At 41.9% G+C, this 26,534-nt stretch overlaps 1 protein-coding gene across 1 annotated transcript; it reads right to left on the reverse strand.

Moving 5' to 3' along the window:
- Positions 1-1,230: 1,230 nt before the first annotated feature.
- On the reverse strand, positions 1,231-26,197 carry Dnajc21 (DnaJ heat shock protein family (Hsp40) member C21). Its single transcript, XM_087896947.1, has 12 exons — positions 26,010-26,197; positions 19,123-19,216; positions 17,509-17,632; positions 17,026-17,148; positions 16,250-16,554; positions 14,810-14,961; positions 12,288-12,375; positions 6,960-7,118; positions 6,524-6,566; positions 4,352-4,524; positions 2,419-2,494; positions 1,231-1,724 (listed from the first exon to the last, which is right to left on the reverse strand). The coding sequence occupies exons 1-12, from the start codon at positions 26,104-26,106 to the stop codon at positions 1,557-1,559; spliced, it is 1,602 nt and encodes a 533-aa protein (XP_087753073.1). The 5' UTR covers positions 26,107-26,197; the 3' UTR covers positions 1,231-1,556.
- Positions 26,198-26,534: the final 337 nt, after the last annotated feature.

Below are 26,534 nucleotides of genomic sequence, written 5' to 3' on the forward strand. Positions count from 1 at the left end.
TGAGAACTTTTGTAAGTCCTCAAATTTATAAGATTTTATATTCATTTATAAGATAAATGAATTATATATAATAAATTCTATTCATTTATAAGATAAAACAGAAATAATTCCATTTACTAGACAGCATACATTTCAAGCTAATGAGTATAAAGTTCCTCTCAAAAGCAAATGAAAGAGCTGCCTCTTTCATCCACCCTCGTACCTCTCTGGATGGAGATCACACACAGCTATAATGGTTCTCTGTAATGAATAATCACCACTGCTACAGAATAAATATTTAAGTACCACCCCTATCTAAAATACTGCATTCAGAAAACTAGCACATGGGAGGCAGAGGAACATGGACCTGTGAGCTGGAGGCTAATCACATCTGCACAGCATGCTCTGCGCCAGCCAAAGCTATACAGCGAGATCATGTCTCCAAAAACATGTATGTATGGATGTATGTATGGATGTGCGTGTGTGTGTATAAATACATACATACATACACACACACACACACACATTAAACTAAGCAGTGTAGCATAAGCTTCTAATTCTAGCACTTGGAAAGCTAAAGCAGTAGAATTCTGAATTCAGGACTAATCAGAGCTACACAGCAAGAACCTGCATGTGTTTGTTGTTGTTGGGTTTTATTGCTGTTTTTAAAGGACTAAGAAAATTTTCCCCCAAAGAATAAAGGGGAAAAAGCAGAACAAAAACTTTAGAAACTAGTGTGTGTGGGTGGTGGGGTGGGGCTGGGGGTCATGAAGAACACTTCCCCTCTTAAGAGTCATTAACACTGCTGCTCCACGGTGCTTCATGCTGTCACCTGATTAAGGCAGGTGCACTTAAACTACACAGCCTCCACCCCCACCATACATAGAAAACAAAATACCTTATTGATTATTACCAGTATATCAAACTAAGTCAACATAGTTAAATCAGAGACACTAGTCTTGAACCGAGCCTGTGTCCAGTTAGTTCTATCCTATCACTGTCCTTAGGGGGAAGAAAATCATTGGAATCCATCACTGATTATTTATAATTGTCCTTAGGGGGAAGAAAAACATTGGAATCCATCACTGATTATTTATAATTAGAACTGGAGTCATGGTATCAAGTGAAAAAAAGAATGTAAAATTTTAAAAAAGAGTAGAGGTTTTGAGAAGTCAGGAAACATTAAAAAAATAGAATAGTAAGTAAATAAAACACTGCAGAATGAAAACACTGAAGCAGAAGGGGCACATGTATGTGTCAAAATAATTTAATTTTCCCTGTACATTTCTGTTCACATGAGAAATCAAGATGCACGTTTATAATATTTACCTGTCATGAGACATTCAAGTGAAGTCAGATGGCATAAGTAGAATTCAATCACTAGTGAAATGTTTAAAAATATAGATATATTAAACAAAAATGTCTTTATAAGATAAAAATAATCTTCCACAATGCAATAAATTGCAGATCACTGAAACTTTAACTCTAGATTATTTCAGTTCAGTTTTTGGTTTTAAAATCTAGAGACAGAGTAAAAAAAAAAAAAGAAAAAGAAAAAGAAAGACTTGGCAGAATTCCTATCTGTTTTTACGCTTCTCTTTCTTGTTTCGACTACTTGTTACACTGTTTAAAGATGATGATGCTGAGGTTGCTCTTGCATGACCAGTAGCCTTTAGATGATCAAAAAGTTTATTCCGGGATGGAAATTCCCTATGGCAGGTTGCACAGTTGATAAGGACTTCACTCTGAGGAAGAGAGTAAAAACATGTCAGAGCACATGGTAGGTTGACAACATTTTATGTTTTAAGGTCAAGGTTAAACATCAAATAAATGCAAAATAAGTATGTTTTGTTTTTTTTAAATATTTATTTATTTATTATGTATACAATATTCTGTCTGTGTATGACTGCTGGCTGGAAGAGGGCACCAGACCTCATTACAGATGGTTGTGAGCCACCATGTGGTTGCTGAAATGAACTCAGGACCTTTGGAAGAGCAGGCAATGATCTTAACCTCTGAGCCATCTCTCCAGCCCCAAAATAAGTATGTTTAACAAATCTCACAGCACCCAACAAAGGCAGACGTTCTCAGGAGGTAAATCATCAAGCTCTATCAACTGTAGAGGCCCTGAGAAGCCAAGAGCTTTCACTACGAGGACTAGAAGTCTCTGCTTCACAACTTAACAGGCCAAGTCTTATCACCAAGGTCTTAGATTTGTGTAGAAAATGAAATGGTAACTCTACCAGTATCTAATATTTCCAAAGTGCTTCTTTTAGAGTAAAAAGAAATGAAAGCATATAGTTCATGTTTATAACTACAGAGAGACAGAATTACATACAAATTCTAGTTCACCCTAGAGAAGCTTATTTGGTACACACTAACATCTTTAAGACAAAAATAATGTTTGCTACAGAGAGATGAACGTAAAGATTGACCTACCACTGTTTGTGGTTCAGCAGGTACTTTGACAGATTTTTTCACATCTTTGGTTTTCTTTCCTTTGGATTTAGGAACACTGAAAAATAAATTACTTGGTATAATACAAAAGAAAGAATCTTTCCTAGTTGTCATCTACTTCCAAAAATACTCAAAAGATGAAATGTATGAGTCAAGCTTGTTTATTCATTTTAATATCTTCACGTCAACAAAGAATTTTAAAAAACAACTTTAAAGATAAAAATTAAATTTGGCACAAAACTAAAAAATCACTAAAAACAAAAGCTAAAGCAATAACCCCAAAACATTCCTGAGTAAATACACACATTAAAGAAGAAGAAAAGCACCCTCACGCTCCCTTTAAAACCAGTTCTAATCACACCAGCACATGACACTGAGGGTCCTATATGAACTTCTTTTTTTTTCTTCTCCATCTGTTTCTTGTTTTGTAGTAATTGTTTTAGTTTTTAAAGACAAGTCTCATACTATACCGAGGCTAGCCCAGAGCTCACCATGTAGGTCAGGCTGACCTCAAATTAATGGCAGTCCTCCTGCTTCAACCTCCTGAAGGCTTGGATTACTGGTGTTAGTTACCATGCCCAACTAACAATTTCCTAATCCTGATCTAGTCTGTGACAAACATTTCAAGAGTTCCACAATAAAATGAGAATAAAAACATTGTAATTCATTTTTCATAAAATTAATTCACTAAATACTAAGAAATTACTTTTATTAAAAATGTTATCTGGGGTGATGATGAGAAAAGTAAAAAGTGTGAAAATGTCACAAGAAACCCATTATTTATATGCTAACAAAGAAATTAATAATAAAAAATAAGGTCCATCTGCTGACCTAGTGTGCTCTCCCAGTACTCTTTAAACCAAAAATTAGAACACCAGCCACTGCAGTCAGGCTCCTCCTACTCCACTTGCATCCTGAACATTCCTCCATCAGTCTCCTTCCTCTGTGAGCTCTAATTTGCTCTGTCATGTTATATGTGCTAAGATTATAAGCGCTATGGTGTGCTTCATTAGAAAAATTGTGTGGGTGGCTGAGACAGGAGGATTCCAAGTTTGAGACCAGGTTGAGCTATACTAACAATAACTCAGAGAATCCAAGTAATTTTTAACTGTTGAGGAATGGCAGAAGAGAAGCACTTCTCACTGTGTGCACCACTGCAGGAGAAGCAATGGGCTGGGGGCGGGGGGATGTCATGTCTCAGCTCTGCCAATACTCTAAGTCCTTTTCTCACATCGGTAAAATGAGACAACTAGACTATAATCCAAGAACTGTCATTCTCAAGTGAATATGCATGTAGTCTTTAACTCTAGATGCAGGAAGAGTTCAGGGGCTGTAGCTCCACCTCTGACCCAGTCCTCATGTCCACTGTGTAGCCCGCAGGATCATTATGGACTAGGCCCATGGAACTAGACCCCTCCTCTAGCACATCAGGCCTTCATCGAGCAGGAAGGCACCAAGATGTCACTATGATCTGACATCTTATGGCTGAATGGTTATTTAGTTAGGGCCAATCTAATAAAGTGGGATAGAGAAACAAAAGATTCAGGAGTAGCCCTATTCCCACAGATTGCCAAAAGTAAGCCTTTCCCAGCAGGATAAGAGAAACTAGACCTGATTCACAGTGACGCTGTTATCACAGTAAGATTATGGTCACTACAGTGGTGTGGCTGTTACCACAGTGGTACCATTGTTAGCACAGTGATACTGTACATAGTAATGGTTAAGACAGCAATACTGCTACTGGTGTGGTAGACATTACCACAGTGACACTGACACTTAGTGATACCTAAGCTGTCTCTACGAATGTGTACACACACATGCAGTTTACACCTACCTAGGCATAGGGAGGAGGTTCTGTCTGACCTGCCCTGATGCCCACACCAGTAGTTAGGAAGTGCAGGCAGCTCTACCTTACCTTTTAGCTTCACTCTGTGGAGCCTCACAGACTTCTGTGGTCTCTGTGACACAGACATTTTCTTGGGGCCTATTTTCTAATTCTTTGGCAATATCTTCATTTAAGTTAGTATCTTCTGGGTCAGCTTTTACTCCTTCTTCAGCTCCATTTTCATGGAAATTGCTATCATAATTCTAGAGAACACATATGTGATTATAAAACCAACCAATCTAATAGTAGCAGCATCATTTTCATCTGTGAAAATGCAGACATGTAGTGTATGCATATGTGCATGTGTACATGTGGAGGCCAGGAGCAGGTGTGAGGTACCTCTCACTATCACTCTCTATCTTTTTATGACAGGGTTTCTCTCTGAACCTGATGCTCACTGATGGGCAAGGCTGGCTGACCAGCTAGCTCCAGGAAGCTGCTTGTTTCTGTACGCCCTGTACAGATTACAGCCAAGCACAATCAAGCCTGTCTTTTAATTAATGTGGGTGTTTGGGGATACAAATAGGTCTTCATAATATGCAGTACTTTTATCAACTAAAATATCTCCCTAGCCCTTATATAACAATGGGGTTTGTTATGCTTCCAAAACTTGGAATAATGTAACAACGCCCCACACTCACAGAAGTAGAGGTCCAGAAAAACAAAAGAAACAGTTAAGATGCTCTAAGGCTAAACACAGTGGGACTATAAACCCAGCACTAGGAAGGACACAGCAAAGAGACTATGAGTTTAAGGTCAGCTTAGACTACATAGTTCAAGGCCAGCTTGTGGCAAAGAAAATGCTGTTATCATAAAAATTTACAAATCCTTAGTTGCTCATTATAGATATTAAAGAAAAATTATAAGTGAACAGGTGAATATGAGAAATAAATTTAATCTATATTTCTAGTGCTATCCATTCAATAATGTAAAAAAATAATATATTAGCAACTCAAAAAGAAAAAATTATATATACAATCCATTTACAAGGCAATTCAATATTAAGCAATCTCTATAGAATTCAAGAAGATTTTTAAACTTCTCTATTTCTTAATTATTATGAGAAACATTACTTTATAGTCAGGATACTAAGCAATGGGAAGAATCATCACTGAGGGGTGTCTGCCAAATATTTATTAAGAGCAGCTATGCTTTACTCTGAGTAACAACTCAGCAAGTCTGCAGACTCACACTCATGTGTACTCTCCTGTAACACACATGCTTTCCGCCTCAACTAACTCAAGGAGATGGCAAGTAGATGAGTCTTTGCCTCGTTCCTCTCAGAAAGGTCCACATTTCAGCCTAACATTTGGGTCTGTGATCCATTTTGAATGATCACTGCAAAATTATTCTTTAAAAACAAAGATTAAAATCTTCTATGATAGATTAAATTTACATATGCAATGACAAAAACCCAGATTTTCCTATGTCCAGATTTTAAATTGTTATTTTGGCTGATATCGATAACTACCTTCAGATATTTTTAATTTTTTTTAAAGATTTATTTATCAAGTATACAGTGGTCTGCCTGCCTGCAGTCAGAAGAGGCAACCAGATCTCATTACAGACGGTTGTAAGCCACCATGTGGTTGTAAGAATTGAACTCAGGACCTTAGGAAGAGCAAGCAGTGCTCTTAACAACCCTGAGCCACCTCTTCGGCCCCGAGATATATTTAATTTAAAAACAATGGCACTCAGTTAATTCCAATCAGGAATTTCATGCAAAATCTCCAAATATGCAACAATAATTAAGTAAGTTACATGCATATAAGAAGGAAAATGCACTAAAACCTGAAAACATTTCCTTTTGAACAGTTTTAGAGGGTGAAGAGCACACACTGCACAGATGGACCCCAGCACCCACAGAACAAGACGGACATTATCTCATATGCACCCGTAATCCCAACAACTTGCTGGCTTCCAACCCAGTTCAGAGATAAAGCTTCAGGTTAGTGAGAGACTCTGAACCGAAAGTAACAAGGGTACCTAGCACCTTCCCCTAGCATTCAAATGTGTGTGGAAAGGCAACATCCATAAGTACACATGTACACACATCACACATACATGGACACAAGCAGAAAATAATTTTACTACCAACAAAAAATAGTGAAGCAAGTGCACTTCCAATCTACAACAGGTATTATATTATTTATAATGTATTTATTGTAGGAGTTAGATATAGAATAAAATCTTTCAACATACCTGGGCTGATTTCTGTTTCTTTTTCTTCTGTTTTTTAGAAAGTCTAAGAGCAAATATAAATCAAAATGTAAAATATCTAGCTTTGTGAAGATCTATTAAGTAAAACTAAAAAATACGGAAATAGAATGATAAAGAAATACTAAAAATGTGTATCATAAAGCATTAAAATGACAGGAAAATGGCCCTATTATTATTTTAGAGAACATAAGACAAACAGTAATTGGCATGTCAACTGCATAAGAAAAAATTGCTTTCAACAGTCACTGGATAGTCTAAAAGGTATCAGACATGGTCTCTACCCATTTTAACCCTGCAGTCCCTGTAAACTGAAGGAGATACAGACAACAGTAGGTAACAACCTCCTTGGGAGAAAACACACTTCACCATCATCTCTAACAAGACAAAAGGGTAACAGGCATTTAATACTGTGAATTACTTTTGCTTTGGTGTATCTTCCATTTCTTCCTCAGAATTGGCATTCAATAAATTTTCATCCACTTGCGCTCCTGAAAAATGTTCTTCCTCTTCCTCCAACTGCTGCTTTAACAATGCAACCATTTCTCGATGCTTCTTTGATTTCTCGTGATTCTTCATGCTGAAAGCACAATGTGGCATGAGTGCTGTACTATGGTAACCACATGTGCACAGGTACACTGTGGGATGACGGAACCACTGGACCTGCCACATGCACGATTTTATACAGAGCAACACAAGTCTCTTGGGATTGCATCACCAGCCCAGTTAGACCATGAAGGAGTCCTTCTTCCCAACACCAGCATTCCCTTACTATTTCCGTTTTACTTCAATGCATTTTCTTGCCAAATTCTCTATTTTTTTATTTTGATTTTTTTAATCACTAAGTATCTGCTTAGGGTGTGTCTGTTCCAGGCCATGCTACAGTAGGGCACATATCCTAACTGCAAGAAGACAGTGGGACCTAGAGAAGACGTGGTGTTAAGTCTCGAAGAACAAGTTTACTTCCTTTTACTTTTTCAACATCATATTTTCAACTCTTTCCTACTACCTTAAATGAGAGTTCAGGCAGATATCCCAAATACAAACTTACATGATATACAGAAAACAAAGACATTCCACAACCAGGGCTAACATTAAACTGTCAAGTTGGAAACAGTCTCAGAATGTAGTCTGTGGTACAGTGCTGACTAGTCTGCAGAGAACCCTTGCGTTCGATCTCCAGTACCATAGAAACGGTAACAAAACCCTAAGCAGCAAACTGTGTGGCCATTTAGTTCATGTTCTGTTCAGATTTCTAGATTTCCTGTTTAAATGACTATTGTTCCTTCCCACTTAAATTCTTCTTAGACCAAGATCCCCTGGAGAAATCAAGGTATCTTGAGTTAAAAATAAATGCTCAAAATGGTAAGGACATGGTTGCATGTGTAGTGGTGCACACCTTTAATCCCAGCACTAAGGTGGCAGAGACAGGTGGATCTCTGTGAGTGAAGCCAGTCTGGTCTGCAGAGCAAGTTCCAGGACAAGCAGTGCTCTGTTACACAGAGAAACCCTGCCTAAAAACAATAAATAAATAAATAAATAAATAAATAAATAAATAAATGGAATTCAACAGTGGAAAAAAATAAACGGGGAAAGAGGAGGGCACTGCTTTACACAGAGGTTCAGACGCTGACTGGTAAATACAGAAAAGCATCACTCAGCCTCCAATAGAAAGGCTAGGACAGGTAGGTTTCCCTTTTCTAAAATGTCTGCTACCACAGTGGTTTAGATGTCAAATTTTGGAATATTTATTGAAATGCAATGAGGTATTTTGGAGCTGGTATCCAATCCTCAGCATAAAATGCATCCGTGTTTCATTTATGCCTTGAACATGTTTCCAGAAGACATTTTATGCTATGTTTTAAATACATGGCACAGTGACTGATATTCTCACAGTAGTTCAGGTGATAAGTTTTCTAATACATGGTATCATGTGTGCACACAAAAACTTCAGGACTTTTGGAACACTTAAGATTTATAGAATGCAGCCAGGCAGTGGTGGTGTGTAGCTACCAAAGTTTCTTCCCTTCTCTCCTGGCGATTCGCAGGGCCGCGTGACCTCCGGCTTCCTGGAGACTCTGCACTAGCTCTGGCTTGAGGGGATAACCTAGCTAGAACCTGGTTCTCTTTGTTATGGTGATTCCACTTGTATTCAAGGTCTTAGCAGTGGGCCAATAGCCTGCCTCCCCTAGCTGACCCTGCCCGAGGGGCCAGGAAGCTTTAATCTTCTTCTCCTGCTTCTGGATGGGAGGAGGCCTTGCATTTTCGATTCTTCTAGCCCACTGGTATAAATACCTGACTTGAGATTAATAAAGTGGCCATTTACTCTTGTAGATGAGCCAAGTCTCTTTTGTGTGTGTGTCTCTTTTCCAACCCTCAGGACAATCATCCCTTCTCGTGGGCCCGAGTTCAGGAAGCGCGCAGCCTGGGTCGGGCGGGGGTATCCATTGGAAAGTACAGACTCTCACAGAGTGGTGCATGCCTTTAATCCCAGCATTCGGGTGGCAGAGGTAGGTGCATCTCAGTGAGTTCAAGTCCAGCCTGGTCTACAAAGTAAGTTCCAGGACAGACAGAGCTGTTACATCTCAAAAAAATAAAATTTACAGAATGCTCATTGAAGATAAATGAGCATGTTTCAATGCTCATTGAAGATAAATGAGCATGTTTAATGCGTCCATGAAAAATTCATTGCAAAAAGAAACTCTAACTCTACAGCACAAAAACCGGGTAATACTTAGGCTGAGTGATCAAGCTACTCAGCATCACTAAGACGACGTGGGACCACGGAAAATACAACCCAGCTCCGCAGTGCCTCACACGTAGATGCACACTTAAACTTAATCACAAATAAAGGGACAAACTCAGAAAGAGAGGTACTCTTTTTTAAAAGTTGTTTAAAGCACTAGTATATTTTCTAGATTAAAGAAAGCTAAACATACAAACTCAGTGATAAAGTCCCAGACTGGATTCTGCACTAAGGTGGGGAAACAAACACACTAATAAAGAATACACTGACAAAGCAATCTACAGATTCAATGCAATTCCCAGCAAAATTCTTCACAGACCTCGAAAGAACAGTACTCAACTTCATATGAAAAAGTAAAAAACCCAGGATAGGCAAAACAATCTCGTACAATAAAAGAACTTCTGGAGGCATCACAATCCCTGACTTCAAACTCTACTACAAAGTTACAGTACTAAAACCAGCCTGATATTGGCATAAGAATAGACAGGAGAACCAATGGAACTGAACAGAAGACCCGGATATCCATCCACACATCTTTGAACACCTGATCTTTGATAAAGAAGCAAAAAATATCAAATGGAAAAAAAGAAAGCATATTTAACAAGTGGTGCTGGCATAACTGGATATCAACAGGTAGAAGAATGAAAATTGACCCATATCTATCACCATGCACAAAACTGAAGTTCAAATGGATCAAAGACTTCAACATAAAGCCAACCACACTACACCTTATAGAAGAGAAAGTGGAAAGTACATTTGAACACATTGGCATAGGGAACCACTTCCTAAATACAACCCCAGCAGCACAGACACTGAGAGAAACAATAAATGGGTCCTCCTGAAACTAAAAAGCTTCTGTAAAGCAAAGGACATGGCCAACAAGACAAAACGACAGCCTACAGAATGGAAAAAGATCTTCACTAACCCCACATCAAACAGAGGTCTGATCTCCAAAATATACAAAGAACCAAAGAAATTGGACACCAAAAAATCACATAATCAAAAAAAAAAAAAAAAAGAGTACAGACCTAAACAGAGAACTCTTAACAGAGGAATCTAAAATGACTAAAAGACACTTAAGGAAATGTTCAACATCCGTAGTCATCAGAGAAATGCAAATCAAAACAACTCAGATTCCATCTTACACCTGTAAGAATGGCCAAGATCAAAAACACTGATGACAACTTATGCTGAAGAGGTTGTGGGGTAAAGGGAACACTTCTGCATTGCTGGTGGGAATGTATGCTGGCACAACCCCTTTGGATGTCAGTGTGGCAATTTCTCAGAAAATTAGCAAACAACCTTCCTCAAGACCCAGTAATACCACTTTTGGGTATATACCCAAAGGATGCTCAATCATGCCACAAGGATATGTGCTCAACTATGTTCATAGCAGCATTGTTTATCATAGCCAGAACCTGGAAACAACCTAAATGCCCCTCGATTGAAGAATGGATAAGGAAAATGTGGTACATTTACACAATGGGGTACTACACAGCAGCAGAAAATAACGACAGCTTGAATTTTTCAGGAAAATGGATGGAGCTAGAAAACATTATTTTGAGTAAGGCAACCCAGACCCAGAAAGATAATTACCACATGTACTCACTAATAGATGGTTTTTAAACATAAAGCAAAAAAAGCCAGCCTACAACCCACAATCCCAGGGAACTTAGACAACAATGCGGACACCAAGAGAGATTTACATAGATCTAAGCTACATGGGAAGTAGAAAGTAGAAACAGACAAGATCTGAGTAAATTGGGAGGATGGGGACCTTGGGCAAGGATTGAAAGGGGGGAAGGGAAGAAGCAGGGAGGGGAGCAGAGAAAAATGTAGAGCTCAATAAATATCAATTAAAAAAATGATTAAAGAAAGGAATACACTGACAAGACTAGAGTATGATCAATAAATTAGATCAATGTTACACTCTCTTAAAATGATAACATACACTGAGGTTGAGAACTGTTCACGTGGCCATTCTACTGTGCCAATACAATCACCTTGAATCAAAGAACTGAGTCAGCAATTGGCTGACAGGATTAAGCAGGGAGTTATTGGACAACTGAGGAGGTCTACTATAGAGGGACAGAAAGAGAGAAAAAGGATTGGGGTGGGGGTGTCCGGTGTTGGTGGAACGGGAAACATGGAGAGAAGGTCAGTCAGTTGACTCTCAGCTATTCCTTGGATTTATCCGGTCTTTATCTCAATTTCTAACTTCCAGAATGGTTTAGAAAATCATTTCAAAGTTGCCTTGTTATTGAAAAATTATATGGAGAGATATTTAGAGATAAAGAAGCATTATATATGCAATTTTCAAATTATTCAGAAAAAGCTGTATGCTTATACATGCTTACATGTCTACATGGGTGCTAATGTGCAAGCATGCAAATGAACACTGTAAGCAACGTGTTAACGCGTGCACCGTATGCTAGTCCTTGAACTTTCCTTTAGGCTTAATTATTTCCAAAATAAACAATTGTACTTTACAATTTTACTCTCTAACTATGGCATTCTGTTTTGTTTCTATCTCTGCTGCTTCTCTTACTCCTGGGTACCCTCTTGAGGGACATTTAGTGCCTCTCTCTGGTGCCCACACCACACTCTCTTCTGGACTGGAGTGCTCAGTCTCCATGCTCTTCAGAAGAGGAAGCACTTCTGCCTCAGCAGACAACCTTACACTCCCTAGGCTGCCAGGAGGGAGCGTGATGGTGGCAGCAGCCTCACGGCAGTGCAGAGATGGTAGGTTTGGTCTTATTTCCTTCCTGTGTCAACTATGACTGGTCATAGCTGAATTTCTGGACTAGTACAGAGGAATATTGGAATATGATAATGAGTATCACAGGCTTAACTGTACAAATCCCTCTTTTTACTGCACGGAACAAGAATCCCCACAGGATGAGGTGCTGTTGATCAAACTGCTCCAACCACACTCCCATAAACACTTACAAAGCGTTACACACTACCTCAAAATAAAAGGTGATTTTAAAGACGGATACTTACGCCTTTTCTGTCTTGAAGGACTTGTCACAAGCTGGGCAGTACAGGTCATCGTAGAGTTCAGCCTCCTCAGCCTCATCGCTGTCTTTCCCTGTGGGATGACAGACTATGGTAGGTACCAAAGATGCTCACAGAGACTCAGAAATCCTTAAAGCCCTAAATGTGAGCTAAGTCAAAGACAGGAAGTACCACTGCAATGCCTCTACTACAAAAACCTTTTCAATCTTCAGAAAGATTTGCTGCAAACACACTTTCAAATTGTGGTCTACCCTGACACGCTGGAGCTTAGCTTACAGCACTCGCTCATTATCAATGAGGTCATAAACAGCTTATTACATGTAAAGTTTAGCACTGTTTATGCAGACCTTTTGCATAATCTGAGGCTTATTACAACAAAATGACTGCTACCAACACAATCTATGAAATCTAAATGACTTAAACCTTAAATGGAAGTCTCTACATATTTCTTACAGCCTACTTTTAAAGAAATAAGTAAAATGACTGCTATTTGGGATTTTTTTTTAACGATAAGAATCCCAAAGTGTCTCATATTCCACATTTTGGCTCTTTGCAGATAGTACTATGATTCTGAAAGGCATTCTGACAGCAATGAATAAGAACACATCCTCTGTCCTATGCTCAATGCTAATTTCAACAGATCCCTAACAGAGGATGCCTGAAACCTTGGACAGTACAGAACCAAATAAATTAATGTCTTTCCCATTTCAACTCCATACTTGCAAAATGCATATAAAACTATAGCTTTATAGTTTGAAGCCTGACAGTAAAATGGCCATGACTTTCCTTCATTTATCCTGGACCACAGCAATGTCAGCACACAATCTTTTCCCTCAAAGACTTTCGTCTTCTATTGAAGAAAGCACTCTCTGGCTTCTCTTTGGCATGATCCATGTTAGCATCCATACTTTCATGTTTTGGGGTCATCATTACATTAAGGTTATTTGACCACAAGTACTATGACACCAGCACAACTAATCTGCCATCTGTGTAACTAATAGGAGACCAGGAAGGTATGCACTGCACAGAACTCTGCACCGAGAGAACAGGACAGCAGAAGATCCCGTCACCCACAGACCAAGGCAACATCTGAAACATAGACATTTGAGACATAGAAGCTATTTCTAAATTATTCCATTTAACATTTCAGACCACGGCTGACTGAAAGTCATTCAGAGTGCAGAAGTAACAAGGAGGATAAGGTAGGGCCACTTTACATAATGCGATTTTTTTCACTACACACGTACTTCCAACATTTCCCATGTGTGGAAGCATCTTTAATCCATCAAACAGCTGACAAAAATTCCAGCTATAAAGCAAAAAAGTCTGGACTTTTAAGTGCTCATATTTTCTCAGGCATATCCCACAACTTTATAGGCTCCTACTTTTTTCACCAGTTAAATGGAGATAATTCCATTAGCACAACCTCTGTTTAAGGACTATTTTCTGAAGACCAAACAAGGCCTGGTATGTGAAAGGACTTTGTAATAGAAATGTAATTAGATCATTCCACATGTAGAGAGTGCTCTAACTTTTCAAAGTACATTCTAACTTGACTCATTAATAAACCATTCAATCTTAAACATATTGAAAAAAAGATTGTCATTTTATCATCTGAGTTATTTGTCTTAAAATCTACAGTTTATAAATAAGTAAAATTAGAAAATTATATTCAGATCAGCTTCATGAATGGAAAAGCTGAGAATCAAGAAAAAAATCAGGATTATAGGTATTCCCTAAAATGGCTAAACCTTGCCTTTTAAAATACATACCTGTCTGCCGAATAATATAGGCAGAGAAAACAAACATTCTAGTACTTCACAAAGTACCTTCCATAAATTGCAAGTGGGAGGTATAAGGCACGTAGCAAAGAGAGTCCTTCCTAACAAGTACTGTCCTAAAAGAGAGATTAAAACTTGTTGGGCATGATGAAGCACGCCTTTAATCTTAGTACTCTGGAGGCTGAAAAGGTGGACCTCTGAGTTTGAAGCTAGTCTACAGACCTCGTTTCAGGAAACCAGGTCTATACAGGTAAACCCTGTCTCAAAAAACAAACAAACAAAAAGCAATTCACATATTGCTTAACAAAATGTTCTTTTTTTAAAATTATTTTTATTTTATATGCATTCGTGTTTTGCCTGCATGTATGTCTATCTGAGGGTGTCAGATCTTGGAGTTACCGTTGTTAGCTGCCCATTAGAGTGCTGGGAATTGAACCTGGGTCCTATGGAAGAACAGTCAGTGATCTTAACTGCTGAGCCATCTCTCCAGGCCAACAAAATGTTTTTTAATTGTCACAAAAGAACTCCAATTTTTAGTTCCTTATAGAAAACGATAAAATAGAAACTGAGGCACTGAGCCAATGAAGCAGAAGTCAGGTGCTGTCCAGGTGGTCATTTGTTCTTCCACTCCCCAGTATCTCACACCTGGGACACTGCGGGCAACTAAGTACACAAAATTTAATATATATATTTCCCAAAAGTACTTAATATAGCAAGAAAAATTACCATCCAATCCGTGTTTGGGCTCCTGTTCCTCCACTTCGTTCTCATCCGATCCATCTCCAAACTCCTTCTCGTACCTCGCCTCCATCTCCTGGAGCTCCTTCTCCAGATTGGCCATCGTCATCCAGCTCTGCTCTCTGTACTGCTCCGCCAGTCTAGACACACAGCACAGCCTCACTGCCGCTGGGAGGCAGAGCTCCGCAGGGCTCTACAACTAGCCCTACAGAGAACCCCCCACGCTGCCAGTAAGTGCACCTGCTGTACCTACTCTACTCTGTAAAAGGACTTGAAATATAAACCTCAGCAGCTCAGCCTAAGTCTTCTGGTGACTTTAAGTGTTAAGTGCCAAAAAATACAAGATAGAATGTGGGTTTAAGTAGAATTTTAGTAAATGAATAACCTGTGCTTAAAAAACCAAAATTGCTGGGCAGTAGTGGCACACGTCCTTAATCCCAGCACTGGGGAGACAGAGGCAGGAGGATGGATCTCCGAGTTTGAGACAAGTCTGGTCTACAGCATGAGTTCAAAGCAGTTAGAGCTACACAGAGATACCCTATCTCAAAAATAAGAACAAAAATAGAAAAATCCTAAATACTCTAGAAACTAATTTTTTTACAATAACAAGAAAATACCAAAATTAAGTGGAACAACAATAGTACTGACAGGCAGCCTGCATGGGAGTTAACAGCAGGAATCTGCAGTGAGGAGACGGCCCAGCAGGAGAACAGACTCACTGCCAACCCTGAGAGTCTGGGGGAACCGGAACAGAAGGAGAGAACTGGCCCATGCAAGCTGCCCTCTCCATGTGAGTGCCCCTCCCACACATACAAAATTAATTTTTTCTTTCTTTTTCTGGTTTTTCAAGACAGGGTTTCTCTATGTAACATAGACCATGCTGACCTTGAGATCCACCTGTCTCTGCCTCCCTAGGATTAAAGACTTGCATCACTACACCTGCTTTAAAATGAATTTTTAGAAGTTTAAAAAAATTCTTTTTTAAACAGCAAAGCTATGAATCAGACTTCTTGAGCCCCATTCCCAGTTGTGACTTATAGTTACATGCCTCATTTCCTCACAAGAAAGAAAGAAAGCAGAAAAGTATTTGAAACAGATCCTTACACAGAGTAAAGATTCAATTAATATTAGTTACTACCAAACTTTAGTAGAATAAAAGATCTCAAGTATAAAGGGCCTCTGACAGAAAATATGTAGCCAAAACTAGAGAGGTGTACATAGTAGGTAAAGAAACACTGCCCAATGCCAGAATTTAGAGATTTAAAAAGAAGAAAAACTATGTTATAAGATTAAGGCATGGTGATGGTCCAAGCTAACATGGAGGTGTCATGCTGGCTCCCTAGTGGCAGGCTCTTCCATGCCGATGACCCCACGGACAGCCACCCTGACCTCCCATCACCAGGAAGGATCTATTCCCACACTACATACTTGGCTTGCTTCAGCTTTTGCTGCCTCCGCATCTCCTCCGCCTTCCTTGCCTTCTCTGCGTTCTGCTCCTCCACAAGCTTCCGATGAGCCTGCACCCTTTTGTCTCGTTTTCGAATGAAGGCTACAAGCTGGCGCACCAGTTCATTTTTCTCTTTCCTTGCTTTGTCTCGAATTTTTTTGTTTTCTTTTTCCATTGCTCGTTTTTCCCAGCGGTTTGACGCTTGCCGAGTATCATATTCTTCCTTCCAAGCAAAATTCTTTTGTGTGCAGAAACTCTGCCAGTAAGCGTAGAAAGGATGGACCACCTAGTGACAAAGAAAATGGGAAAAATTATCTTGTTTTTACTTAAATTTCTTTTAAAAGGCAGTAGATACTACGGATTAAAACATCTTCTACCGTTCTTTTCCTGTACCTAAGATTACTTTTGCTGTGTGGTAGGTTTCGCAGTGCTGGGGACAGAACCCAAGGCCTTTATGCATGATGAACGCTCCACCACTAAACCACAACTCTACACCCTCGCACACTGACACTACTAATTGCTGGGGAAGACGGTCCTCTTAAAAAACTTTCCAGAACAAGACATTCTAGAGAAGAAAGAAAATAGTCTCACTGGCCAGAGAAAAAGACTACTACAACCACAGAAGTGCAAGTCAAGTGTGGGCGCTATTAAACAGCTGCAAGCTCCGTCAGGGAGAAGGCAGGGAGGAAGTCAGGTTAGGGGACAAAAAGAATTTCTTTAAAACAGTGAGAGAAGCGAACTGTCATTTTCCTTTTACCGTGTCATAGTCGCTCTGGGAGTCCCCGAAGTTTGGAAAATCGTCAATATCTCCGTCTGACACACATTCTAGTTCTTCTTTTGCAATCAGCTCAAAGACATCACGATACACTGCATAGAAACCCTAAAACAAAATAAAACAAAACCAGAAACTCAGTCTAAGCACAGAAAACACAAGCCAGGATTTAGCTGAACACAGCTCTCACTACCTCAGTGCTCTGCATTCACGTGCGCCCACAGCTAAGCACAGACAGCTGTGTGTTCCGCCTTCTGTTGTAATTGAGATCTCTTTGAGTTTTACTTAACCACTTGATGAGAAATTAGAAGTATGATGTAGGAGGGTCATCTGTCTAAGAGGCTAGAACTAATGGGCCAAGCAGTGTTTAAATGAATACAGTTTCCGTGTAATTATTTCGGGGGTAAGCTATCCGGGATCCAGGCGGAACCCACCATTCCTTATTACTACGGAAGTTCCCCATCTTACCTTCTCATCATCACCATAGCCGGAATAACAGGTAACAGTGAAGTAACGAAGCAAATCTAAACTATCATCTTGGTATTCTCCATCAAGTCCTCCTTTAAGTAAGGCCTCTCTATGATTATCATACCTAAAATAATTTTAAAAATGGAAAGAGCCAGACAAATACTCATTTTAAATAAAATTACATAAAAATTCACAAGGACTCTCTCTCTGAATCAGCCAAAATAACTGCATATGTTTCAACACGTCCCATCCATAACCACACAATTTAAAGGAATTCTGAAAACTAACAGACTTGGAAGACTTTCAGGAATTGAGGATTAAAACCATGCCCGCAACTTCTAATACTGTATACAGTATTAGTCCTTATCAACTGGGAATTCTACCCTCTCTCTGAGCAGGTAAAGATATCCATAGGAAAGACAACTACTAAATGGAAAAGTATTGAACATAATCTGGTTAATATACTAAGTTCACATTTATGACCTGGGAATTTACTAACAATTTACCTGAAAAATATATTTATGTCTACATAATCTTCATCTAGGAGACACACAATTACTCTTCATAAGAAGTCTATAATAGTATTTATCACTATTACTATCTTCCTTGCTTGATACAGCAGGAAACTAAAGCTTAGTGATATTCAGTACTGGTTGTTCATCATCATCATAAACCCAGGTCCCTTCTACTGCTAAGGCCTGGTTCCTAGCCAAGCTCCAGATGACAGCAGCATCACCAGGCAGGCGCTTTAAGGGAGTCTTGGAAAAAGAAGACAATCTATGATTTAAGAGAGAAACTAAATAAAAGGAAGCTAGGGAGGCATAGCAATGCTCTAAAAGGAACACTAATTGAGGACAGGGACCACAGGCAGAAGCTACAGGCATGTGCATACATCTGGCTTTAGGACAGAGCTCCAAAGACCCTGATCAGAGAAAAGCTGAAGGTCTTCTATGTGGTTTATAGAGTGTTTGAGACTTTCCCATACATCCTTTCTCTTTTGAGAGCTGGTGTGCTGCACAGTTTAAAACAGGTGCCCTTCACAGCAGCACTTTCCCAACAGCAGGGTTTTTCACTGTTGTGTCTAAGTTCAATACCTAATCGTCTACAGCAAAAGGCCAAGAAGATAAAAACTCACAATTTCAAACACATAATTCTTGTTACAAAATGAAACTATATTATGAATTCATCTTTGTTGAAAGTATCTATTACATATGTAGAATAAAATTTACTCAGGTACTCTACAAAAATGTATTATAATTCTTACACTAAAGTAAGAATTGCAGCTAAAGACAAAACGCCCTTCTTGTGTACCAATACATTTGCCAGACACTAAAGGGACCCCACTCAATGGCAAACCACTTGCGGTGTCTGAGTTAAAGCTATGTAACCACCAAACCTGCTTCATCATGGATAACAGCAGACACTTGGAATAATCACCACTAAAGTTCTTCCAACACACAGACTGCACTTTATAGAAGGAAGAGGCGACAGCAGCTTACAGCACTCCCAAACCAGTCAGAGAATTAAACTGTGAAGAAACCATCAACCCCATATCGACAATTCCTGCTAACAAACTAAAGAAGGATGAGAGTGACAATACAATGTTCTGCTCACCATGCTCTTTCCTGGGGGTCACTCAACACATCGTACGCAGCTTGAATTAATTTAAACTGCTCGGCTGCTTCTGCGGCATTATCCAGATTTTTATCTGTTAAAATAAAGTCACAGAAATTTGGTCATGGAAAAAGTAGATGACATGCATGGCCCATCAAAATAGTTCCCAACCCCAAAGACCTGAATTCAATTCTGGAACCATACTGCAGAGAAAGAAAATTGGACTCTTGCAAGTTGTCCATCCTCTAGGCAACACATGATCTCCTTGTAATCTCCACGGCATACCCATGTGTATGTTATGTAACCACAGGTACACAGATAACTATGTATCGTGTGTGTGTGTGTGATTCTATTCTTTTAAATAGGCTGGGCATGGTGATATATGCCTTTCATCCCAGAATATGCAGAATATGCAGTTGGATGTCAAGACATAAGACCAGTTTAGTCTACACAGTCAGTTCCAGGCCAGTCAAGGCTACAGGTGAGACCTTATGTGTGTTGTGTTGTGTGTGTGTGTATAAATTTTAAATAGAAAGGGCTGGCAACATGGCACAATAGATAAAAATGCTGCTCATCAAGCCTGCCGGCCTGTGTTCAGTCACTGAAACACACATAGTAGGAAAGAATCCACTCCTAAAAGCTGTCCTCTCACCTACACGTGTACCTTTTCACACATACACACACAGAGGTACATACATGCTAATTATTCTTTACTTATTCATGCCTCAACTGCAAAGCTCAAAAAAGCATCTGCCTGAAAGTGGCAGCCAGCAGTGGTCTCTGACATCACCCTTGTACAGGCCCCTTCTCCTCATCAGCCGTGCTGGTCTGACCAACAGCAGGCACAGAGGGAAGGCAAGGGGACCTATGAGACTAGACAGGTCCACAGCTCCCATTCCGGCCTCTTACCCTCTCCTGGAATACTTAAATCACAGGGTGAGGAACTCGGACAGCTTACAGAGAAGCTCAGGGTGAGGAACAGAGGGTAGGAGAGAACAAACGGAGACCTGCCAACAACCATGTCCATGAGTCCGGAAGCAGGTCCTCCCTACAGTGGTGAGAGCCCTGGCAGAAGCTCTAAGACAAGCCACTCCCACATTCTAAGCTTCAGAATCTTTGGAGTCTACACAATGAACTGGTGTTGTTTGCTGCTTTAAATCCTAAGGCATTGGTAATTTTGTCCTGTCATAAATAAATAATATATTCGGAAATCAAACATTTTGAATCTAACATGGAACACTCCAAGTTCTTTAAGCTACTACTCAATACCTGGCTTCTAAGAGTGCAGAAGACAGGATGTGTTCCCTTCAAATAGCCAAGTAGTCTTACTGTTTGTCTAAATGGCTCACGGGGGAGGGCATCTTGTTTCCTGTGTCATCACCTGATCCCAAGTCCTACAAGCGGCTTTTCTGCCAAATATCTAACACTGGAACTTTCCCAAGCACAGTAGTTTGCCATGGCTCTTCTATCCTATGGCACTAAAACTAGTCTTACACTAACTAAAAATAACTTCTACCTCTGTGAGCCTCCCGTTCCCTGAGAAGTAACAGAGCTCTAGTCTTTGCAGGGTGCACCCATTAGAAGACAGGAAGTATTAGCCAATCATGTGTTTTGACTAAGAAGCTCCCCCAAGGGCTCATAAACTTTAATACTTGGTACCAGTTGGTGAAACTCTTTGGAAAGGATTAGAAGGTGTGGCCTTGTTGGAAGAGATGTGTTACTTCGGGCAAGCTTTGAGGTTTCAAACAACTAGCACCATTTTGAGTTAGCTCTTCCTGTCTCCTACTTGGAGACCAAAATGTAAGCTCTCAGCTGCTACTCCAGTCACCTGCTGCTGGCTACTTCTGCTCCGCCATCATGGACCAACTCTCTGAAACCATACACTCAAAATAAAGTTTCTTCTGTTAAGTTGCCTTGGTCATGGCATCTTATCATACCAATAGAAAAGTAATAAAACAAGACATAAGACATAAAGACAAGTTTACAATGTGATGCTTTCCAGGAAAAACACTGCTCTCTGGTGGAAAGGTGTGGGCTTGGGTGGGCCTTGTTACAGTGTGCCCTTAATCCACTGCTGTATCCTGCCCCAGCTCTCAATGACAAGAACTGGAGCAGACTGCAATTCATACACCAAACTGACTGTTCCTTTCTTCCAACTAAGCACTGAGTCCTGCCCTTATGATGGGTACCTGGCCCTTGTAGTAAGATTCTGTTCCTCAGTCTTCCATAACATTTAGGTGTACCATGTGACTAAGCTCTTGTAATAAAGTCTATAAAATTATTCTACAGTGGGTTTTAAGAATCTTCCTTTAAAGGCAACTAGCACCAACTCTTGTCTCTTCTTTACCCCTTCCTTCCCCTTTCTGTGACTAGTAGCTTCAACTGCTACCTTGGATGACGAGAAAAGGGGGTAGCCGTGGTCTGCTAGGCAGCAAGTCCATTGGAGCCATGGACAAGAACTGCTATACTAAGCTATCCCTACAGAGAAAGCAATTCTACATTCGGGACTCATTGCTCACATCTGAGTCAAGCACTCAACACACATGGTGAGGATGCTGGAGTAAGTCTCCACCGGCTTCATCAGACACCTGTCAGAACTAGCCATCTCTGATTTCTTGTGAGGTGAGAAAAAAAGTTTGACATTAGCAACAACACCCTGTTTCCTGCCACACACAGTTGAACACGGTCCTCATACCCCTTCATGATGGAGTCCCCTTGACAAGTGTTAAGATTTCTGTCTTCATCAACTCATTCATAAACAGATCCAAAAGAAAAGGATGAGGACAAATCCCTAGGACACGCTGGCATTTTTCCAATATTCACCTCAGCATTCAACAAGCACACCCCAGGTGGACTGCCAAACAACCAAAGTGTCACTGGTTTTTGTTTTGGTCTCCTAGGAAAATGAGACAAACCGGAAGTCTCAAACATTTCTGTCAAGACACAATAACACAATAATGCAGTTCAAATTAAATAACCTAAAAATGTAAAAAGTTGGCAACTGATTCTCCTTAGGTAAAGTAAAAACAGTGCTTTGCCAGAGGTGTGTGTACATGCATTCTTCTTCTTCTTCTTTCTAATCAGTACTACTGTCCACCTTCTTTCCCTCCCCAAGGAAATTTGCAGAAAGCTAGCACTTTATTTTTTTCAGCTTTTCAAGACAGGGTTTCTCTGTGTTGCCCTGGTTGTCCTAGAACTTGCTCTGTAGAGTTCTTTCAACTCACAGAGATCCACCTGCCTCTGCCTTCTGAATGCTGGGATTAAAGGCATGCTTTTTTTTTTTTTTTGAGACAGTGTTTCTCTGTGTAACTCTGGCTGCCCTGGAACTCACTCCATAGACAAGGCTGGCCTCAAACTCAGAGACCTATCTGCCTCTGCCTCCTGAGTGCTGGGATTAAAAGCATGCACCCTTACCGCCAGGCAGAAACTTTTTTGTAAATAATGTTTTCAATCCATCACATGGCTTCATTTTACATAAGTGCAGCTGAGTTAGATGACTGTGTTGACCTGAAATTAACAGCAGGAACCTCACAAAACAAGCAATAAGCGAATCTACACTTTGACAGAGGTACTGCAAACAGTAATTGAGGTTTACCAACCATCCGAGGTTGCACCAGACTGCGTAGTTTTCTCTTGACATACTCCCATATTCTGCTATTATCCCTAAACTTTCGTACCGTGCCTTCTGGAAGATTTTGCTGGATTGTCTCTTGAAGCACCTTGCTCTGAGAGAGCATCAATTCTCTGCAGGGCTCTCCTCCTCCTGCCACAGCACTCCTACGGCTGCCCGTGGTGATGCAGGTCTGTGTCTGGTCACTGCCCCTTTACTCGCCATTCCTTCAAGATTTACACTTTTAACTGATAGTCTCTACCACCAATACCTCCCCTTCCGCTGCGTTCTTGTATTCTAATCACTGCTCTCAACCACTGACAAGCTGGCAACGTGCTCAGGGGGTTGTTTGGTGCTCCCGTCCTCATCTCCAGGCTGGGCTCTGCCTGAAGCACCCTGTCCTATCACAACCAGAGAGAGACTTCCTGCTGTTTCCAGTTCTATGGCTTACCCACTACCCCAGAGTTACCCCACTGAGTCGGCTATGCGAGCAAGCCTCTCCTATGCTCATACTCCCTCCAACAGGCATACGACCACTCACTCTGTGTCTCCGCCTAGATGTTACTTCTTCACAGTCCATTTTCCTGGGTCCATTTCCCATCGCTGTCACCCACACATACAAAGCTAGCCCAGGTGAGTACAGGGACCCATCAACTTCTGAATTCGCCTGCCCTCAAACAACCCTGCTCTCCTCGGGGCTCAAACTGCCTGTTGTCTCTCCTGTCTCAAGAACATCTGTACAAACATGGCAGGGACCTCTCTGGCCTTGTTTACCTGGCAGAGAACTCAGAGAATAGTCAAGGGATGAATTCTGGAAGGCTGTTTCTCTCAACCAAGGCTTAGCTCCCAAAATATCTAACACAGTGCCTTGCACACATAATAAAATTAAATATGTATCGACCAAAAGACTGAGTGGACCAGCTAAGCAAGCATACCGAAATTGTGTGTCTCCTGAGGAAGTAGAACTATACAAGTATTTCCAATCCTAAGATATTTAGGATGCTATGAATCATGACATCAGAAGATGCTGCCTTCAGTTCCGCACAGGAATCAGTAATACTTTTTCCTTCCCTCCCTGAACTGTCCAACTCATTAATCTTCCTGTCTATCATCTCTCCACCTGGGCCTTTCTCCTCCCTTGGCCCCAAGGGACCACCCCTGTCCACTGGTACTCTGGTATCCAGGCCTCTTCAGTTCTCAATTGTCTTCATGGTGCTATCCCAGACATTGTAATAAAGCCAGCGAGGACTCTATATACTAGCAAATTAATAATGGTAAAACATAGTGTTTAGCCTAATATCCAATCCAAGGCCCTTTACAATTTGATTTCAGTCCACGCTCCAAGAATGCTTTATTATCTTCAAAAGTACATATGCACTTGCCATTAGAATTCTCTGTCCTGCCCTTTCCCATTCTGAAAGTCAAGGAACTCCCAACTTCCAAATCAACTTCTAATGATAATTAGCTATTACGCTATGAAAATGCATTTCTGCCACCTGTACACTTTCCTTGGGTTTATTAACTTTGGCTCTTTTTTTTTGAATTCCTGCAATGATAAAACTTCTTTCCTTTCAGTAGGTATGTGTATGTGCACATATATGTATATTCCTCATTTACTGTCAACACACCAGTGTCTGTTTCTTCTTCCACCTACCTACCGTAGACCTTCCTAGTGTGGGCCTCCAGTTTTTCCTTCCACTCTTCTCCCAAACCATTCGGTAGCCTTCCTGTAAATACTGCCCCTCATTACCCTGAGCATCTGCTCACCACAGTGCTCTTCCTGAAACAGGACACGGTCCAAAGCCCTCTCTGGGGCGCAGCCTCGCCATCTCTCAGTACACGGCGGTAACCCCGCCCCCATTGCTGGGTGCTTACCAGTTGCTCTATTTACCCAAACAGCAATTATACTCTTCCGCTCCTGTTAAGTTTCAAACAAGGGCAAAAGGCTGAGGTGCCTATTGAACACATCAAAGCAGACCTAGCCTCCAGATTCTCCCAGCATTCCTCAGTCCCTGCCTGTTACACGGTATGGCTTGATTACCCCACCTTCCACCCTGAACTCTCCAGCCCAAAGGTTGAGCTGCCCTTCCCTAAATAATCCAGACATTTTGGTTACAGGCTCTTTTTGTACCTTTCGCCTCCTGGAGGCTGCACCTGGTCCCCTCCCCGTCCCGCGACGGTTCAGGGTCACGTCCACTCTGGAAGTTCCCAGTCTGTCCCTGACTATGAACTCCTTTTCATCTATAATACACTTTCTTCTCCAGCAGACCTGGGAGCAGTCATTTCCTTTCCTTTTCCTCTTTTCAATCACACACTAGTAGTTACCATGTATGTAAGACATGCTTTCCTAACAAGACTCTGGGGTCTCTGTTATAGCATTTCAAAAATCTACATAGTATACACTTGTGCGAGTGACTTGCTTCTTCTGGACACAATGCGGGAAAAACTAAGTTTAAACATGTTTGTATTATATGATTTTTTTCTCTTTTAAGCTTGTTTGGGTAACAAAAGGAAGTGTATACTACTGAAATAAGGCTTATTTATTAGTATCTATCAGGCATCTACGTGTGCACAGCCACTCTGAACACTATGAAGTTAAAGTGAACTATTAAAAAAATAAAACAACCAAAACAAATAGGTAAACCAGTCACACCTGGTGGCGCAAGTCAGTAAATCCTAATTACTCATGGAGGAGAGGCAGGAGGATCCCAAATTCAAAGGCTGCCTTGGCAACCTAGTGAGACCCCGTCCCGAAATGATTTCTTAAAAACGCCGGCTGGTGTAGCTGGACCGCGGAGCGCTCGCCAGCAGGTGCGCGGCGCTGGCTTTAATTCCCAGGACCAACATTGGCGGAACTTGGGACTCTCACAAGGACGGGATTCGCCTACTAAGTTTCGTCGTCTGGAAGACAGATCAGACTTCGCCCGAGTCCCACAGACGCATTTTACAGCGACACAAAGCATCCCGGGGCGAGCAAACTCCTAAGTAACCTCGGGACTTCGCCGGGCCGTTCACCCAACTAAGAAGTCGCCGTGGAAATCTGCGGGAGCCCCGGATCCGAAGGCGGGCGCGAGCAGGCCGTGTTTAAAAGCCCTTGCCCAGCCGGGGGCGGAGGCTCGCCTGGGCGGGGTGAGCCCGGCCGCGCCGTCCGCACCGCGTGCGGCTCGTCAGGCCCGGCGGCAGGCAGGGGGCGGGGGCCCGGCCGGCCGGGGTCTCGCGGACACGGGGAGGGTGAGGAGGGCCGCCCAGCTTCCCCGCCCGCCGGTCGGTCACCTACCCGGGTGCCACCTCAGGGCCAGCTTGCGATAGGCCTTCTTGAGCTCCTCCTCGCTGGCGTCGCGCCGCACCCCCAGCGCCTCGTAGTGACACTTCATGGCCGGGCTGGACACGGGGCCGGGGCCGGGGCCCGGGGCGGGGCCGACGCCCGGGCCCGGGCCGAGGCGGCGACGGCGGCGGCGCTGCTTGTCCTCTCCTCCGGCGGGAGCCCGGCGCCAGCAGCCCGCCACCCAGCGAGCCCGGCGGCGGCGGCGGCGGCGGCAGCGGCGCGGGGCGACGGAGGCGCGCGGCGGTGGACGACGCGGGCTGCGGCACGCGGGCGCGCGGAGGGGGCGGCGCCGGCGGCTCCGCATGGGCGGGGGCTGGGCTGGGTTCCGGGAGAGCCGCTCGCCGCGGAGGCGGGGCCCGGGCGAGCGAGGGAGGGCGGGGGGAGCCACGACGGGGAGCATTGTGAGGGGCACAGTGGGCTGTTTGAGTGGCACCTTCTGGCCGGCCTGGACGGAGGGCGCAGGAGGGTTGGCAGGGG

This window comes from Myodes glareolus, chromosome 15, assembly GCF_982192425.1.
Source record: "Myodes glareolus chromosome 15, mMyoGla1.1, whole genome shotgun sequence".
Taxonomy (NCBI): domain Eukaryota; kingdom Metazoa; phylum Chordata; class Mammalia; order Rodentia; family Cricetidae; genus Myodes; species Myodes glareolus.